Source organism: Xenopus laevis, chromosome 1L, assembly GCF_017654675.1.
Source record: "Xenopus laevis strain J_2021 chromosome 1L, Xenopus_laevis_v10.1, whole genome shotgun sequence".
Classification (NCBI taxonomy): Eukaryota; Metazoa; Chordata; class Amphibia; order Anura; family Pipidae; genus Xenopus; species Xenopus laevis.
Window position 1 is genome coordinate 212,482,352 of NC_054371.1, and position 21,323 is coordinate 212,503,674.

Genomic DNA, 21,323 nt, shown 5'->3' on the forward strand with positions numbered 1-21,323 from the left:
TTAATATAAAATGGCATGAAGAATGCTGAATGAAATGTGTACCCCTGAAATAAGGGTTTAGAGCAGTGATCCCCAACCAGTAGCTTGTGAGTAACATGTTGCTCTCCAACCCTTATTTTTGAATTACAGGCATGGAAGCATGTTTTAATTGCATAAAAACTAAGTATAGTGCCAAGTAGAGCCTTCTGTAGGCTGCCAGTCTACATATGGGCTACCAAATAACCAATCACAGTCCTTATTTGGCATCCACAGGAACATTTTTCATGCTTGTATTGCTCCTCAACTCTTTTTACATTTGAATGTGGCTCACAGTTAAAAAGGTTGGGGACCCCTGGTTTAGAGCATCTACTGTATATGCTAAGGCACAGTGTCTACAAAAAGCTTTATATTTGCTCTTCTTTAGGGATTTGTAAAGTCAAATAAGCAGGCCATCCTGCAGACCAGAGAACAGCTGCTGTGTAAGGAGCATCAATTTACATATGTGGAAGAAGCTTACAGACAGCTAAATGTCACTGAGCATTATGAGAAAATTGCATCTGATCCAGTATTCACAATAAAAAAACAGGGAGATGCATTAATACAGGAAGCATATGAAAATGGTGTAATCTCCAAACAAGAAAAAGATTTGTGCAGAACATCCACAAACCCTTGTTTTATACCTGTTACCTAAGATACATAAAACCCTTATGGACCCACCTGGACGTCCCATAATATCAGCCATTGGTTCTGTACTGGAACCTCTTTCTAAACTTGTTGACAAATACCTCCAACCATTCGTTTCTGAAATTCCCACCTGTCTTAAGGATACTATGGATTGGACTATGGATGGATTTACTTTGTAAATTACAGGAAGTTGTTCTCCCATCAGATAAAGCCCTATTGTGTAGCATTGACATAACGAGCTTCTACACCTCTATACCACAGGAGGAGGGTATCAAATATATAGAGGAAGCTTTACTAGAAACAAACTTATCACATCACCTAATTTTCTTCCTCATTGACTGTCTGACACTGGTCTTACAAAAAAACTGTTTTAGATTTTAGGGTGACTATTTTTGGCAAGGTACCTCAATGGGGGCAGTGGTTGCTCCCTCATTTGCAAATATTTTTATGTAAAATATTGAGAAAACCCTATTTATGGAAGGTGAACACCGTACCCATATAATTAAATACTGGAGATATGTTGAACGATATACTGGTGATATGGGGTGGAAATGAAATGGAATTCAATTATATGATGCATAAAGCTAATCAACAACATCCTACGATTAAGTTTAGTGAAGTTTCAGCTTCATCTATAAATTTTTTGGATATAAATATTAGCATTCAAAACAATCAGCTTGTAACTGCCATGTATTCCAAGCCTACAGACCGCAATACACTTCTCAGCCCAGACAGTTTCCACAATCCAAATATTATATGGGCGATACCCAAGGGCCAGTACATAAGAGCCAAACGTATATCCTCAAATATGGAAGCGTTCCACTCCTCTGCAAAAATTCTCACCAATAAGTTTGTAAATAGGGGTTACAAGAGAGAAAGGTTATTACCCATTCTAACAGAAGTTAAGGAAATGGACAGACAACAACTACTAAAACCCGAAAGAAAAAACACAAAAAATGAGAGGATATCCTTTGTTACAAAATTTGGGAAACAAAGTAAATCGATTGAAGGGATAATAAAGCAATTTTGGCCAATTTTACAACAAGACACAAAATATGGACATCACTGTAAAACTCCTCCTCTATTCTGTTACACTAGAGGTCGCTCTTTCAGGGATATCTTGTGTCCCTCAGATATCGAAACAAATAAAGTAGATAAAATGTTCCTGGGCCAGCCCAAGAAAGGTACCTTTGCATGTTTAAACTGCATCTGCTGCTCATGAATAATAAAAGGAAATATAGTCTGCCATCCGACTAAAGGGACACAATTCAAACTGAAGGATTACGCCACTTGTGAAACAAACTTTGTAATATATTTGTTGAAATGCCCATGTGGACTGGCATACATTGGACAGACAATTAGAGCAGTCAAAATATGTGTAAAGGAACATAGAAGTAATATCAGGAACTTTAAATCTGGAACTGCCAAGGACACCACAGTTTCCAGACATTTCCACACTGAGAGACATAACCTTAGTAAGTTAAAGTGGACGATATTGGAAAAAGTGAATATGCCAAAAAGGGGTGGGGACATAGACAGATTCTTTCAAAAGGGGAAGCTTATAGGATTAAAAAGATGGATACAATGCTTCAATGGGGAATGAATGACCATTGGAGTCTTATTCCCTTCTTATAATTATGAACTGTTTATGTTGTTTCTTTACAGATATTGAAGATTTATATTTCTAGAATAATAGGTTGGTACATAACTTGCCCTATGGAAACCAGCTAATGGTAAGAACTTATTATAAAATGTTTTACGTTGCACCAAGGTTTCTTAGCAGGTAGGCTTTGAACTGTGCAGTTCCTGATTGTGACCCAAACAGAGATATTATGTTGCTTTTATCTTTTGCTACTTTTGTAACCTTTTAAATTGTTTCTTATTTAGTGAGATTTACAAGAAGGCTATTATTCTACACTATACAACTGGACTGTGAACGTCTACTAATCACTCTGAACTTTTCACTGAGAGAATTTTAAGGAATTTGGTTAACTCCGTTAACAAGGACTTAAGAGTTAATGGGCTAATTACATAATTGGTGGGTGGCGCTTCTGGTGTGGTATTATAAAGCTGTTGGTTTTACACTGTTTGACACACTTGAAAAAGGGCCTTGGTGCCCGAAACATGTGTGGATGCACAATAAATATTATATGCAGTTATTCTGCCTACAGTGTATGATTCCCTTACTCTGATATAATATTAATTCACCTATGGAATCCAACTGCTATTAATATGTTAAACAATTTTAATTCAATAAGACTGAAATGCTATATTTCTGCCAGGGGCAATATGCATTTTCAGCAAGCTAATCCTCGCAACATATAGAGGCAAGGAATTTTGTGAACAGTGGGAAGTGCTCATGAATCCAAATAGAAATAGTTAGATAGTGATATTGTATTAGAGTCTGTGAGCATGAAGATAAATCCCTTCATCAACAAGACATATTAAAAAAGGTACTCCTAGTGATCTGAATTTCTTAATGACTTAGAGATCTGAAAGACTTAATGATACCAGAGGAGTTTTTAAGAGCCTATATTAAGCTTTACATCAATTGTTCATTGTTAACTTCAGTCCCACCCTATCCTTAAAATCTAAGGTTCCTAACATGCTACTATAGGCACATACATTAGGAACAATCCCATATTTTAAAATATAGTAGGAAACCAGAGAACCCTAAGGAAAGCTGTATACTCCATGTAAAGAGCGCACAATCAGAACTTTGGAAGCATTGAGTATTTACAGTTACGGTACTAACATTTGTGCTTCTACGCACTGTTTTTTGCTATCAGTTCTTGTAGTAACACAGATTAAGAATTGATCGTTGTATTTATTCCAGAACCTAGTGCAGACAGCCTACTGCCTGAAGCTAAAGAGACTAGAGGGTGCACACATTTTTAATTAAACTAATTCATAATATTTTCGTTGAGTTGATTAGTCCAGAAAAATACCAATAGAAAAATTATTTTCTTCTTTGTAATGACTGAATATCAGTATATGTGGGATGGAAACAAGAACATGATACACAGTAGGTTTGCAAATGTTTTCCCCTAATTCTCTGTCTGCCTTTGGCTACATTATTGAACTACACAGCTGTCTTTTTCCATGTCTTAATTTTTTTAGTATCATCTACAGCATCTTTTGCCAAATTCACTATTTTTCTCTATTATCTTTGAGCTCTTCCTGGCAGTGCATCTTAGTTTACTATACTTATACAGGTATAGGATCCGTTATTTGGAAACCCAGAAAGCTCTGAATTACCATCTCCCTTAGGGGTAAATTTATCAAAGAGTGAAGTTCCGCAGCTCTCCATTCATTTCTATGGGATTTTGAAAGGCGTATTTATCAATGGGTGAAAGTGAAATTTCAACCTTTGACAAATACGCCTTTAAAAACCCCATAGAAATGAATGGGAAGTGGCGGAATTTCACTCTAGTGGCGGAACTTCACTATTAACTTCACTCTTTGATAAATATACCCCATAGCAACTGTTTTTAATTTTAAAAAATGATTTTCCTTTTTCTTTGTAATAATAAAACAGTTTCCCCTAATTCTCTGTCTGCCTTTTGCTACATTATTGAACTACCCAGCTGTCTTTTTCCATGTCTTAATTTTTTTAGTATCATCTACAGAATCTTTTGCCAAATTCACTCTTTTTCTCTATTATCTTTGGCTCTTCCTGGCTCTACTTCTTCTGCAGTGCATCTTAGTTTATACTATACTTATAAAGGTATAGGATCTGTTATTTGGAAACCCAGAAAGCTCTGAATTACCATCTCCCATAGACTCCATTTTTAGCAACAGTTTTTAATTTTAAAAAATGATTTCCTTTTTCTCTGTAATAATAAAACTGTACCCTGTACTCTATCCCAACTAAAATATAATTAATCCTTATTAGTGGGAAAACAATCCTATTGTGTTTATTAAATGCTTAAACGATTTTTAACAAACCATGGAGATTATGGAATCTCCCCTTATCAGACAAGCCCCTGGTCCAAAGCATTTTGGATAAAAAGCCGCACTTCATACTTGGTTCATGCTTGACTAACATGTACCTTCTATGGAATCTAGAACTGTATTTCATGAAACAGAATCTAAGAATGCTGCATTCTACCCATAGTACCGTATATATTCGAGTATAAGCCGTCCCGAGTATAAGCCAAAGTACCTAATTTTACCTCCAAAAACTGGGAAAGCTTATTGACTCGAGTATAAGCCGAGGGTGAGAAATGCAGCAGCTTCTGGTAAGTTTCAATCAAAAAATTGAGGGTTTCTGCTCCCATTGGAGGTGCCGGCATCTCATTTTTGGATGCCGGCGACCATTCTTGGACGCCGGCGAATATTCTTGGAGACTATTCTTGGACGCCGGCGACTATTCTTGGATGCCGGCGACTATTCTTAGGCGACAGCGACTATTCATAGACGCCGGCGACCGTTTTTACGCTTGACCCGAGTATAAGCCGAGGTAGAGTTTTTCAGCATATTTTGGGGGCTGAAAAACTCGGCTTATACTCGAGTGTCATGCTGACAATGGCACTGAATGTATTTATGTTTTTGTTTAAAGCAGTAGTTGAATTATATCGGTGTAAATGCAAGCTGCATTATATTTCTGTAAGCACATTCTGTAAGCACAGCAGGTTGCCACTTATTTTAATGCCAACATAAACATATTAGACCCACAGGAGCAAACTGATATAAAATGCATAAAGCCGTCCTAATAACTACATTTCCTTTTTTGTATGAACACTATGTAGTTTCATGCAGCCAGTTTGATGTGTAGCCAGAATACACCTGGGTTCCAGATGGAAGCAATCATGGCTTGTGCTTGCGTACAGTGACTGAAACATTGCTATACACTACACATACATCAGTAGATATCTGCTACACGTAGCAATAACATACAGCTGCTTCTGCAAATATGTCCCGGTCGATCATCCATCACTGGAAATGTACGCTTTAATGCTTACACAGTCTCCCTCTGCACTGTAGAACATCGCTTATACATGCTAATCTTATTTGTGGGAATACTCTCAGCAAATACGTTACATTCAGATTTGCTGCTTGATATTTATTTATACCACCACTTGAATATGAATATTTATTGTGAGAAGAAGCTTGTCTTTTGATGCAAATGTATAGTTATTTATATTAAAGGCCATAGGGCATGTTTACTATCCATACACAGGCACAGAGTTATTCTCATTAAAACACTATCCACAACACACTTGCTTTTGTCTTGTATCTGGTGCCAGTGTGTCTTGTACCTTGTATTGTACATAAGGTGAAAAGTGGCCTTGAGCAACCTTTGTGCCAAAACACACAAGGGGGGGGGGGTTATTTATTAAGGTTTGAGTCGTGTTTTTCATGAAAATTCAAGTTTTCAAGGTTTTTTTGGTCAAAAATCTATTTTTTGTGTTAAAAGAAAAAACAGATATTTTGAGATTTATTAAACCTGACCCTGGAATTAGCTTGGTTCTGTAAATACACCATATAACACCATTTAAGGTCATGTAGGAGTCAATGGCAGAGGTCCCTTGAACCATTTGAAGATGTTAATAGTCTTTATGATGGTCGAGTTTTTTTCAGAGGGTTCAAATAGAGTTTTTGCGTTGTTAACACTGAAATCGCTGATTTGAGTTTTTCCATTCATGTATTTTCTTAAATTAGAAACCATGTGAGTTCATTCGAGGTATAAAAAACTCCTAAATAACCCCCTAGATCTAGACATTATTACTGTAGAGGAGGTTTCTGGGGAACACAAAGACAGGTTTATAGGGAACACAAACACAGGTTGAAGACAATACATATTCAGCAGTGCTCAAAGATCCAATTTTTTTTAAAAAATTAGATGAACGATAAGCGTTTTTTTTTTGTAAAAATTTGACAATTTCCCTTTATTGTGTTCAGTAACAATTTTAATTTCATCTTTAGGTTGAAATTAGCAAGAGCACTAAGGAGGGCATAACAGTGCTCTTTCAGCAAGCTTGCTTCTCGTGATACAGTATATCACTGCTAAACGCAGGCAGCACTGGATTCAACAGAGCAACTTTAGGTTTAGGATACAGAATGCATAAACCTGTGGCAATTCAAGCAACAAGAAGAGAGTGTGCAAAATACAAACAATGGCCAATTGCTTGTTTTTCCACTTTCCACTGTACACTGCTTTCCGTGACATAAATTACCTCTTGTATGTCCTGTTCTTGAACCTTGCCCCTGAGTATATCTAAGGCACTCATTCATTATGTTAGGTAGGAATATTTCTAAGAAATATTGTGTAGTTACAGGAACTTCAAACAAGACCAGTTTCAAACCTCACTGAAACCATCAATTCATGCCAAAGATTGAAGCACTCTATGCTGTGACCTATATAATAAAACTTGAGTGGGATATATTGTTAAAAATGATCTCTTACATTGCTACATATGTGTGGCTTAGCTAAATCTGTATCCTGACCTTTGATTTAAGGTAGGTGCCTAGTAACATAGAATTATTTTCATTCTCAACCCATCACATTATATATAGAAAGTATTCTTATTTACATTATACATTTTCGGGCGAACTATGAGAAAATACTACCCACCTGTACATGCATAATTGCATTCCTTATTATAGGGGGTTATTTATTAAAGTCCAAATGGAAAAAACTCAAAAAATTTGAGGTATTTTTACTATATGATCCGAATTTTTGAAAAACAAACCTCACATTTTTCTGGATTTATAAGTCCATGCTGCAAAAAGTCTGAATCCGAAATAAGGCATTTCAGACCTGCCGAGGTTGTATACAAGTCAATGGGAGTGGTCCCTTGTGCTGGAATAAGCCCAAAAATACAACTATTTCAGAATTTTTGGACAAAATCCCATTCAGGTTTTTGCTCGATTTTATTTTACGATTTTGTCCCGATCCAATTACATTTTTTTTTAAATAACAAATAAGGTCCAATCATGAATTCTAGTTTGGCCAGAATTTTATTTTAAAAATCTGATTTTGATAAATAACCCCCTAAATGTTAAAGGGATACTGTCATGGGAAAAAATGTTCACAAAAATTGCCCCAAGTCATGTGACTTGTGCTCTGATAAACTTCAATCACTCTTTACTGCTGTACTGCAAGTTAGAGTGATATCACCCCCTCCCCTTTTCCCCCCAGCAGCCAAACAAAAGAACAATGGGAAGGTAACCAGATAGCAGCTCCCTAACACAAGATAACCGCTGCCTGGTAGATCTAAGAACAACACTCAATAGTAAAATTCCATGTCCCACTGAGACACATTCAGTTACATTGAGAAGGAAAAACAGCAGCCTGCCAGAAAGCATTTCTCTCCTAAAGTGCAAGCACAAGTCACATGACGGGGGCAGCTGGGAAATTGACAAAATGTCTAGCCCCATGTCAGATTTCAAAATTGAATATAAACAAATCAGTTTGCTCTTTTGAGAAATGGATTTCAGTGCAGAATTCTGTTGGAGTAGCACTATTAACTGATGCGTTTTGAAAAAAACATGTTTTCCGATGGATCCCTTTAAGGTCATGTGAAATATCCTTATTGTAAACAGTTTCATTGGTTGTACTGTAAGCAGGGCTTATGAAGGACCATATATGAACTATAAAATGTGATATAAATACAGTCAAATCCCGAGAACGCTAAGGTACAAGATATAGCATAATGTGTGATCATTTATTGGTGTCCCCGATCACCTGATACAATAATGGATGTCATTGGTGTTATAAGTGCTATACCAGTACCCCTCAAATATAGGATGGTTGCCATTTTGCAAAGAGATTCACAAATCCAGTTTCTAGAGACGATGCAGACCTTGTTAAACATTACTTTGACAGCACACATTGATGACACAGTCCCCTGCCACAGAAAAGAAAGAAAAAAAGGCAAAGCCACACAGAGGCTGTGGGTTAGAATCCTAACTGACTCACTCTGACAATGGAAACATTGGGAATTATATGAGACTGGGTAATATTGGTTATATTGTGTTTTTCCAAGTCGAATACTTCTGACAAGCATCATATTTAAAGGATGCTATACTATTGTTCTGCTTACTAGAATTACCATTCCCTATATATTGTATTTGCTATTATTTATATTACAACCTCTCCTGTACTTGAGGTTTTTGATCGACTTGCAGTTTAATTTTTCCACAAGCAACACAAAGCGGTTTATTTTGGGTACGTAGGTGACAGACTAAGTATTATTGTTTCACCAGACATTTGAAATACAGAGAAACGCAGAGATGTCATGTGCATTAGCAAGCCAACTGTCTTCACTATTTATTTCCCTGCAAGAGTTAGTCACAGTTAGTATTTGTGGTATAGGTGGGTGCATTAAAGAATACAAATATTCTTCATTTTGTCCAGGTACAATTTAATTTAGGCAATAACATCACTTTTGTGTTTATATGTCTACCTCTGACCCTGCTACCTGAATATTAATTACTAGTTAGAAGGTAGCCCTACCTAAAGGGGAACTACTGCAAAATGTATAATTTAATATAAGCTTCATCATACTGAAATAAGAAACTTTCTAAATGCAATCAATTAAAAATTCTGTACTGTTTCTGAAATAATCAAGTTTATCTTCACTATCCCTCTCTCCACATCTGTTTCTCTTCATTCTCTCTTCATACAGGAGTTGGGTATCAGATATTCATTGACAGTTAGATCCAATATATCTTATAGGTGGGCTCCTTTTGCCTAGAAGATGTTTTAGAGCTCTATTAAAATCACCAGACATCATGTCTCTCTACATGCAGAATTTGTGCAAAAGGCAGTTATTTTGTTAGAGTTTGTTTGTACTGGAATCAGTTATTTGAGTGAGCTCTAATTCATCTGCTAGGAAAGGAGCCCCCACTATAAGATATATTGGATCTAACTGTCAATGAATATCTGACACCCAACTCCTGCATGAATACAGAATGAAGAGAAACAGATGCTCAGAGAGGAATAGTGAAGATAAACTTGATTATTTCAGAAACAGTACAGAATTTTTAATTGATTGTATTTAGAAAGTTTTTTATTTCAGTATGATGAAGCTTATATTAAATATTTATTTTCACTAAAGTTCCCCTTTAAGAAGATAACAAGCAATCTAATAATATAGACCAAGACTCCCAAGCTGAAGGTCTGAGAGTTGGATGTGGCCCTCCAATGTATTTTTTTTTCAGTCAAACCAATGACTCAACAGAAGTAATTTTATGGCATTGTCATTCAAATATAATTTGGCTCTTAAACACAATCAATCAGGTTATGGACCCATGTGGGCAAATAATTGCTCACATATTGCAAGCTTATATACCATGTGAACACTAAGATTAAAATAATCCCTGAAAAATTTATTTTGTGAGCATATTATATATAGCTCTTCCACTGTACACAGGGAGGCACATTTATCAAGGGTCGAATTTCGAATTCATGTGAGTTTTTTTTTAACTCACATGAATTTATAAAAAAAAAATCGAATATGTAAAATTTGGACAAATTTTACCGAGACGAAAACTCGAATCAAATTCAATTAGAATTCGACCAAATTCGAATCGAGTTTTTTCTCTGAAAAAAACTCGAAAGTCAGAAAGGCTGCAAACATCTTCAAATTGGTCACTGGACCTCTTGCATTGACTTATACATGAATTCGGCAGGTTTTAGGTGGCAAATAGTTGAATTTGAATTCTTAAAGGGCCTTTTATAAATCTCGAAAATTGAATTCAAACTTTTTTTTAAAAAACTCAATCAAGTTTGGACAGTTTTGACCATAAAAAAAGTTTGAAAATTCGAATTCAAAATTAGACCCTTAATAAATCTTCCTCATACTGTAGTACTATGGAGGTCACTAGTTAGTCTAAATTTTTTTTTTTTTTTTTTTAAAGGTATTTATTTACATTTTAAACATAACATACAACACAAAGGTATATGTCAGGTAACATAAGCAGTGATCACAATATATCGAGGTCTCGCAGGACCCCTGCAGCGCAACTTGGCAAAGAACACTCCATACAGTCGACAGCTTATCCCCAGCATGAGACAATCATACATTTAAGCAACAATTTCCCATTCAGGCACTCAGGGTCAGAGCACACTACCCCCCAGACAACAATATATTAGAGCAGAATGAGATCCACACAAACAGTGCCATCCCTAATGAGTTACACCAGAAGATTCACTTCATCTTGAGCCTCTAGCCATGGTCCCCAAATTTTATCAAATTTTTGGGGGCAGTGCCTAGCTAAGTATGTAAGCTTTATTACTGGGAGCCGATCATTAACCAATTTTTGCCATTGCTTGACTGTCGGGGGTAGGTGGCTCATCCATTTGATGGCAATCTGTTTTTTGGCATAGAATAAAAGGGTGCGTAGCAGGCATCTGGTTTTTACGAGGGGCGCTAGTTCTTCTACTATTCCTAAGAGACAAACCTCCGGTGCAAGTACCCCAGGAAGCAGGACCACTTCGGAGAGGTGAGAGACCACCCGTGCCCAGTAACTGCTGATCATGGGGCAGGACCATAATAAGTGAAAGAAGTCTGCATCCGGTCGTCCACACTTGGGACAGTCAGCATCAGGGTTTCTACCCATGGCCTTAAGCCTTAGCGGCGTAATATAAGTGCAGTGTAGTATCCTAAATTGCACCATTTTATCTTTAGTGGAAATCAGAAAACTGTAGGCCTCACTAGTTGCCTCCTCCCACGCGTCATCCTCCAAATTGGGGATAAGCGTGTTCCACTTAGTTCTGGCTTTAGCAAAGGGGCTACCCGTGGAAGTTATTAAGATTCGATACAGGTTAGATACTAGTTTCTGCGGGTTCGGGTCCCACAACCTGTCTTCATGTGGCATAGTGGTCGCGGGAATAACTAGAGAGCCAAACTGAGCAGTAATAGCATGCCGGAGTTGAAAGTATCTATGCCAGTCAATGTGTTGATGCCCCAAGTTAGCGGTAAGTTGGGCCTGGGTCAGGAGGGTATCATCTTCTAAGAGGTCAGATAAGTGCTTCACTCCCAGCTTGGGCCAATAGACAAAATCTGGAAGTTGACGCAGATGCGGGAAATTAGAGTTCCTCCATAAAGGAGCGCGTGGGGAGGGTGAGGAGGGCGGCCTAGCCAGCATTCTATTAGTAAGCGCCCAAGCCCTTTGTGGGCAGCTCAGTGTGGATGGAAGCTCTGGCGTGTCCTTGACCCTCCTATATGGAGCATTACGAAGAGCCTCAAATGAACCTGCCAGGGTGGCATGTAATGCGGTCAATGGGTTTTCAGGGTCAGGGTTGAACCAATTGTGGATGAAGGCTAATTGGCTCGCAAGGTAATACAGTTTTAGGTGGGGGAGGGCCAGTCCTCCTTTATCTATTGGGGCCAGCAGAGTCAATTTGTTGACCCTGGGAGGTTTATGTGCCCAGATAAAGGAGAAAAGGACGGTGTCAACCTGCTTAAAAACCTGTTGGGGGATCCATATCGGTGCATTCTGTAACAAATAAAGGAATTTCGGCAAGTATATCATTTTAAAAAGATTCACCCTACCCCACACTGTTAAGGGAAGATTTATCCATTGAGCGACCACACTCTTGAATTTGGTTAGCACCGGGTCAATATTCTTGGCCACATACTCTAGTGCATTATTGGAAACCTGAACACCCAAATACTTGAACTGGGACACCCAGCACAGCCCCTGAATGTCACCCTCCCTCTGGTCAGACTCGAGTGTGAAGAGGACAGACTTGCTTTTATTTATGACCAGGCCACTGTAGACACCAAACCGATCTGCCAGGTCAAGGGCGTGCCGAAGGGAGTTCTGCGGGTCGGCCAGGAATAAAAGGAGGTCATCCGCATACAATGCGATTTTTAGTTAGTCTAAATTTTTAGTGAAAAACTACTGTGTGGTCTACTAATCACTGGATTTGCTGTAACAGAGAGGGCTCGAAAATACTCTGTTCTCCCATTCTGCTGCAGCAAACTGTATTGATATATAGAGCGCTCCTCATCCAGCTACTGTTAACTTTACAAGACTTTCTTATTTTCACTAACTTAATTTTCTGCTGACTGTGGCCGTCAGCTGAATTAACAGCAGGTGGCAGAATTGTTGTAAAATCATTATAGTAGCAGTGTAAAAACTGTTAACATCTTGAAAACTTAAAAAACAGAATTAAAGGGGAACTACGAAAACTATGAAAATGTAATATAAGCTTCATCATACTGAAATAAGAATCTTTGTAAATTAATCAATTAAATATTCTGCATTGTTTCTGAAATAATCAAGTTTATGTTCACTATCTCTCTTTCAGCATCATTTTCTCTTCATTCTGTCTACTTGCAGCAGTTGGGTGTCAGATAGTCATTGTAAAGTCTCACCCTGGTGGTCTAGTTGTCCAGCAGGGACAGCCACCGCGATTATCTGATCCTATACTCTGCCGAATGCTCTATGGCGGCTGCGGCGTGTACTTTCGTGGTCTGAAGCGTCGCAAGCATCATGACGTCAGCGCATGGCGCGAAATTCAAATATTTAAAGGGGCTCCGTGAAATAACTCGATGCCCGTTGTTAGGTCTAACTTGTTAGTTCCCGGGTGCGATTCAGATGCTGTTTGATTCCTGTTTTGACCCTTGCTTGCCTGACTATTCTAAACTCTGCCAAATCTGACCCTTGCCTGCCTGATTATTCTGATTCCACCGGTATTGACCTTAGCCTGCGCTACCTTCACCAACCATTGCCTGTCTGACCCTGCTTGAATTCTGCCTGCACCAACCATTGCCTGTCTGACTCTGCTTGAACTCTGCCCGCAATGACCCTGGCTTCTCTGACTACGCCTTTGTCTATTCCAAGTACTGTGCCTTCCGTCCAAAGACTTTATAACAACTGTACCCCACTGCTCGTTCAGAACTTTTGCTTGGCTCCTCTCTTATTAAGACCTGGCGGCATCCAATCAGTGAAGGGCTCCTCCCGAAGTGAAAGGTGGCTGCTACAGGCAGAAGTGGAGCAGAGACCAGGGAGCCTAGCACCTGTTCTGGATTTTACTAAATACAGACCTGGCCATTTGCACAAATTCTGCATGTAGAGAGACAGGATTTCTGGTGATTTTAATAGAATGAGCTCAAATACATCTCCTAGGCAAAATTACCCATCCCTATAAGATATATTGGATCTAACAGTCAATGACATCCAACTCCTCCATGAAGAGAGAATGAAGAGAAACAGATCCTGAGAGAGGAATATTGAAGAAAAACTTGATTATTTCAGAAACAGTACATCATTTTTAATTGATTGTATTTATAAAGTTTCTTATTTCAGTATGCTGAAGCTTATATTAAATTTGCATTTTTGTGATAGTTCCCATTTTATGTAAACCATGCTCCGTGGACAATTTTACATTAGTTTGTTTTGAGGCTTTAAATTTAATTTAAGGTGAACTACCCTACTCTAGTAAAATTGAGGACATGCTGTACTGATGAACACAATACCTCTATTTGCTGCTTTATTAGCTCGCTCTGCATTTTCTTTTCCCTTTTCTGTAGCTGTTGTTTTAACGCTGCAATCTCCATGTCTTTTTTCAGGAGTAAATTGTTGGCTTCTTCTTCTTTTAGCTTTGCTGGAAATTTGTAGAATGTGATGACACAGAAAATCTCTTTAGTTTTATAAACAAAATGTTCAGATTACATAAATGTAAAACATTTCTTGTTGCATAATCAGCAGTTACCATCTTTCACCCATGGAAAATGTTCTGACCAGCTGAAAGAAACCAGGGTTTATCCGTATTAATTTATACACAGTGGAAAATTAGGATAGTTTTTTGAATCATCTTATTTAAAAATTGTCGATATAGATCATAAACAGAATCTTGTGATGCTGCACAACTGTCTGAGATGATCATTTTGTCTTTTGGCCCTAAAGGGGCAGTATAGAAATCATACATGGGAAAACCATTTGGAAATAAGGGTATCACACATCAAGCTGAGTCAACAGGCTTCAGTGCTGGAAAAGAACCTTGGAAGGCTAACTTGAAAGACAGTAGTTATAATAGCCCCTTCCTTTTGACTCATGGTTGTTTTGCAGTGCCCTGTAGTGTCCTACTCCTTATTTTATTACATCTAGAAGATGATTCATCAACAGACATTCTGCCTTCATAAATGAAACAATTTACTATCCATATAAAATCCTCAAGAAGTAAATAAGGTTGTTACACAGTAATTCAAGGGTTTTCGTTCATGTCCAAGCCCTTTAAATGGCTTCAACATTTGGCTGGGTTTGCCTTCACCTTGTAAAAAGGTTAAGCACGAATGAATATTTACAACACATATTGTGCCAAATTGCCCTTCGGACTGGTCTTAAGGGAAAACCAAAGATAGCACATCAGCATTCACCTCATATTATATCCCGATTAGCATTAAGGCTGACCATCCCATTGACTACTTTGAGTCCACAGGAGGACCCCAGACTTTGAGAAGTAACTTCCAACTTCCTACTCATTTCTTCATAAAGCAACATTTGTCTCCAATACATCATTGGCTACTACTACATAATATACTTATCATATTTTTCATTAGAACATACTTTTGAACATTAGCACTCAACACACCTGAGCATAAAGCCTTTAAGGTGTTGGATAGTTGCAAAGTATTTTGTGAAACAGTATTATCCAGTAGCTATTTGTGGGTTAACAAAAATAAGGATCACTCCCGACCCTAGCCGGATGCCTCCCACCGTGAACCCTACGTGGAAAGCGGAAGGAAGAGCTCAACCTGAGCCCACCTATGAACCAGCAATCTTCTACAAAGTTGTCCTGAACCCGCCCAACCCGTGGTTTTCACCCTGGCCTGCACATCCCTATTATCCAGGGATGAACAATTTGTTACTTTTATCAAAATTTATGCCAGGAAGCTTTGTAACATGATGGTGACAGGTTGCTGTAAAAACCTGGAACATGTCAGTATGCCAGAACATTGTATAAAATGATACTAACACTGATCGAAAACACTGGAATGTGTCAATCACTTTACTGTAATTTATAAGCATTCAGTTTTCAGTGATTATCTGTTATAACTGTTGACAGATGAAACACAATACTTTCTTTGGAGTCTGCAAAGCTGGAATACTGAAAAAGAAAAAGCTGTGCAACTTGACAAACATAGGGGTGGACAAGATTTGGCACTCCTCATGCAGCTGGAACACACAGGCCTTATTTATCAAAATCCAAATTTTTTCTGACTATTTAAATAAAAAAAGTCAGACCAAACTAGAATCCTTGATTAGACCTTAATTATTATTTAAAAAAGCACGATTTAATTTGATCGGGGACAAACACGGAAAAAATATTTTCAGAGTTATTTCCTGGCTTTTTCCTGAAAAGCACAAATTTTTCAGATTTCTGCCAGAAAAGTCTGACATTTTTGTGCTAATTCCAGTGCACACCACAGAAACTTCCAAATAGCATAGTGACCCCTCGCAATGACTTATATACAACCTCAGTAGAGATGCCGGATTTTCGGATTCGGACTTCCATCCTCGGGTTTAATAAATCTTGAAAAATTTTAAGGTTTTTTTTTTCCACTAAAAATTTGGATTTTATAGTAAAAAAAAACTTGAATTTTTCTAAAATTTTGCTATTCGGACTTTAATAAATAACCCCTTCAGTTTTGCAGTTTTCCATCATTCAGTGCGCCACAATTTTAAGTTCTTTTGCACCCGTAATGCTCAGAAATATTTCCTTGGGTAATGTATACTCACATATAATAAATTGATAACTACTGTTATCTGTGAAACTTAAACAAATCATTAATATTTTATTTGCCCACAAAACCATTTCCATTTTCTTTCCTTACAGATAGCATAAACTATTTTCAGAGCTAAATACAGATATCATGATACATTGCAACAATGTACCTATATCAGTAGCAGTGACATATGCCTTATTGAAATTCTCATTTCCTTCAGCATTGCCAGAATCCAACTGTTTGTTTGCTATATATTTTACCCCAGTGTACAGTTATATGCTCTGCATTCCTGCCAAATGTTATAAATCTTACATTTTGCAGACAATTCACAGTGGATCTTTTGGATCTGTGCACCGCATTCTTCTTCTTTGGTTCTGAGCTCAGTTTTTAAGATAACAACTTTGTTCTTATAATCCTGAAAAATAACATTAAACATGATATGCATATATTAAAAGAATATATATATATATTTATACTATTGATATCTATCATTTCTATAACCAGCACACAGGCATTGAATTATTGAATTATTGTTAGGGGTCGATTCACTAACTTCGAGTGAAGGATTCGAAGTTAAAAAACTTCAAATTTCGAAGTTTTTTTTGGGCTACTTCGACCATCGAATGGGCTACTTCGCCTTCGACTACGACTTCGGATCGAAGGATTCGAACTAAAAATCGTTCGACTATTCGACCATTCGATAGTCGAAGTACTGTCTCTTTAAAAAAAACTTCAACCCCCTAGTTCGCCATCTAAAAGCTACCGAAGTCAATGTTAGCCTATGGGGAAGGTCCCCATAGGCTTGGCTAACTTTTTTTGATCGAAGGATATTCCTTCGATCGTTGGATTTAAATCCTTCGAATCGTTCGTTTCGAAGGATTTAATCGTTCGATCGTAGGAATTATCCTTCGATCGTTCGATCGAACTATCTGCGCTAAATCCTTCGACTTCGATATAAGTCGAAGGATTTTAGTTCCTAGTTGAATATCGAGGGTTAATTAACCCTCGATATTCGACCCTTAGTGAATCGGCCCCTTAGTGTGTGCACCAGCAGATTGTGTGTAAATATATATACACACGCACATTTGAGATACACAGAGATCCAAACAGACCAAACAGAGGCCTGTAAAGCCCCCACCAGCCCAATAAATAGTGACTATCTATGGCAACTTTTGTCATTTGCCAGAACCCACAGATTGCCAGTCTAGGCCTGTTGGTAAATGAGTCCTGTTTGTTCTTTTTCTTAATTGAAAGGTTAGAAGCATTTGTTTAGACATAATCACAACATGTTTGGCATTTGTTGTATTGCTGGATTTTTTATTTTTATTTGAGATCTTTGTTTTTATGTCGCCCACATATGACACATATAAGATGTGTTGGATTGTTCAAGGATAGTTTCTATGAATCACAAAGTTGATTGTTTTTCTGCATCTGTTAATACTTCAGCTTTTTGGGGGTTGATTGCCTTTTCGTCTTTAAATTTTATTTTTGCTTTGTTTATTTCGTTTTAGCAAGCCATTTCCAGTCTTTTAGGTATCTGTGTACACTGCTTTACATGCAAAGCAGTGTGTGGGAGGTTTGTGCTCTTTTTATGTCTTTTCTCTTTCTTGTTAATGTTTTTTACATTTTATTGTAAACAATTTGCTCAATTTTTATTTGTTCTTAAAGATTGGCTGGCAATGTCTTATTTGTTTTTTTCATTATCCAATAATTTATTTATGGTTTAATTTTTTCTCATTATTCTTACAGTGGCATCTTTTTGAATCTTCTTTGTAAAGACCTGATAGAAGAAAATGGATTAGCAGTATCAGTAAATCATAAAATTCTTTTATTGTGGTTTACTTTTTTTTGGGTATGAGTGAACATTTGACCATTATACTGTGATTGTAACATGTAATTATGTTATGTGTGTGGCTTTATTTGCTGGTACTGTTTGCAATTCACTATATATTTGCCCATACTGTGTTACATTCTTGTGTAGTTGCACTTGCTGCAAAATTTTAGTGAATATTTTTGCACCAGATTACTCAGTTTGAGGAAGTTTTATGATTTAGACACAAGTTCCAGTACTGGTGGTGTAGGTCTCCTTGTAATGGAAGGAAACTAACAATACATACAGACGTGTAGATATAGTTTTCGAAATTGTAAATGAATTACATAAATATAGAGTCACAAGGAATCATTTCAAGAATTTAGTTTTTATTTTAGTTCGATAGTTGTAAGAGAATTTTATGTTGTAAAATTTGATGATGTATATCATTTTATTTGTTAAAAGTGAATTAATTGTACTGATAATTATTATGAATGAGTAAATGAATGTGTTTTAAAAAATGAATTCAATATGTGTAATTTTTTTTGGTATGTTTGGTGAATGTTTAGTATAAAAGTAATTTTAGGTGTAGTGTAGCTTTTTACTTAATTGCTTAAGGTCCAGATTTATCAAGGGTCGAAGTGAAAATTTAAATTTTTAAATTCTAATTTCGCGGTAATTATAGTGTACTTCGACTAGTGAATAGTCCAAATTCGAATCGAATAGAAAATTGTATAAAAAATTCGAATATCAAACTTTATCATGTGCTGTCTATTTAAAAATTCGACTTCGACTATTCGCTATCTTAAACCTGCCAAATTGCTTGTTTTAGCCTATGGGGGACCTCCTAGAACCCATTTGGAGTCATTTGTTGAAAAATAGTTTTGAAAAAGGTTTTGTTTTTTTTAAAAAAAAAATAAAAATACTACGATTCGAATTCGATCTAATTCAATCTTACTTCGATTCGAACTATCGAATACAGCCTATACAACCACAAAAAGAAACTTTGATTTTTTAATACATTTCGGTTGGTCTTTTTTATTCGAAGTTATGGGAGTTAAAAAAAACCTCCCATTACTTCGAAATTCGACCCCTAAGTGCTGTCTTATCAGCGCTGTCAATTTTGACGGCTGCCTTTCGCCCACAAAGCGTTTGTATTGGCACAATGTACTGTAGTTTTACACATGCTCACTGAAATCAGTACTGTGTAAGATTAAACTCCCCAAGAGGAGACTAGTTTTTTAAATTTTGTTATGGCGGCTACTGAAATTCAGGAGTTTTTAAATTTATTATTTTTTGGAATCTTTCTCCTAAGCCACATTTTTTCATTGTTTTGGTTTATTATTTTTTGACAAGTAGTGGTGTATTTCTGTGTTCTGTGTTTTCTTTAAATGGCATGTTCTCCTGTTGTAAGGTTATAATTTGGATTTGGAGCTCTGGGAGCCTATAAAGGCCAGGATGTAATCTGAGTTTATAAGAAGGATATGAAGATATGGAGGATATAGATGTCGGTTGTGCAAGTCTGTCTAGATACATAGGTATGAGAAAATATCAGCAGAAAGATATATGCTTAAAGTTATTATGACACTAAGGGGGTTATTTATTAAAGTCCAAATGCAAAAAGCTTATGGGTTTTTTTTAATATAAAATCCAAATGTTTAGTGGAAAAAAAGCTCAAATCTTTCAAGATTTATTATACCCAGAGGATGGGAAAAGTCCAAATCTGAAAATCCTCCATCTCAGACCTGCCGAGGTTGCATATAAGTCAATGGGAGAGGTCCCTATCCTATTTGGGAGTTTCTGTGGTCTGCACTGGATTTAGCCCAAAAATCGGGCAAAAGTCCGTAAAAATCGGACTTTTCGGGATAATGCCAGAATAAATAGAGCGATTCGGATTTTCGCTCCATTTTATCGAGTTTGTCCCAGATCTGATTAAATCATGCTTTTTTAATAAAAAATAAGGTCCAATAGTGGATTTTAGTTTGGATGGACTTTTTTATTTAAATACTCAGAAATATTGCTTAGTGATGTTGGTTATGTTACAAGCCTCATTAAAACTTGTGCAGTAAATAAAAATACTGTAACCTCTGTTGTATTAAAAGTTGTTTCTCAGTTGCATGACCTGTATAAAAGCATTTGATTTGCAACCTAATACCTTAATATAATCATGAAACTATATGGTGACTTTTAATATTCTTATATCTGCATCTGCGTTGATCCCCCTGGTAACAAGCTGAGTGGGAGAAACAATGGCCCCTGGAATGTGATCACTCAAGAGGCCCGTGATAATAGCAGATACATAAAAAAAGACATTTTGATATATTCCTCTATGTACTGAAAGATACATAACTTTTAATTGTATCTTGTTATATCTTGAAAGAAAACTTTAGGCAGATTTAGAAAGTACAATAAAAAAATACGTGTGTACAAATGTTATAAATAAAAAACACAAGTCCCATTTATTTTGTTTTTGCTGAGCAAAGGTATATAGGACTTTGGAAAATGTATGGGAAAATGTGTACTTCTGGTTTGTGTTTAGACTATAGAGTTGTAGTGGGGTTAATAGAGCCAGATTATTGCTACTGTAGAGCTGCTAGACCTAGGTGCCCTTTTCTTGGGTTAAGAGGAAGGCTGGTACTGCCACACAATAAAGAGAAGCTGTATGTCTGAAGCACACCTATGAGCTGAGGGCTGCTCTTTCTAAAGAGATTGGGAGTAAATAGGTTTCTAATCTGTGTAATGGAATCTGGGTTTCTATGCTTAATAGAAAAGTACTTTTTATTTAGAGAAGGAAAACTGTGAGCAATAAGAACAAAATGTATTTTCTGTATTTGTTGATGAAAGTTAAGGAACTTATTTATGATGTATCTTTAATTAAAGGGGATTTGCCACCCTAAGAAATAATTCCAAATCCTATTTTATGATGTTATTCAAGCAAAATAAACTATACTTACACTATATAAATTATTTTAATTGAGAATTTACAATGACAGCCGGCAGCAGACAGCTGACATTTTGTAAACACTCCTTAGAATAGGGGACCTGATCCACATGCCTGTGCGCTAATTACAAAATTAGATGGTAAGGAAGGAGAGGGATGTAAGTGACATCTAGGAAGTGCAGAATGGAAAGTGAAAGCAATTGCCTGCTCCATCTTTATGCCT

General features: G+C 36.8%; 1 protein-coding gene across 2 annotated transcripts in view; it reads right to left on the reverse strand.

The window, feature by feature from the left end:
* LOC108695808 (coiled-coil domain-containing protein 152-like) overlaps positions 1-21,323 on the reverse strand; it is a 38,521-nt gene that overhangs the window by 4,687 nt on the left and 12,511 nt on the right. For both annotated transcript variants that reach the window (XM_041569478.1, XM_041569473.1), the window contains 2 exons: positions 16,662-16,764; positions 14,100-14,227 (listed from right to left, as the gene is read on the reverse strand). In XM_041569478.1, coding sequence (XP_041425412.1) covers positions 14,100-14,227; positions 16,662-16,764 — 231 coding nt within the window. The remainder of the gene's footprint in view (positions 1-14,099; positions 14,228-16,661; positions 16,765-21,323) is intronic.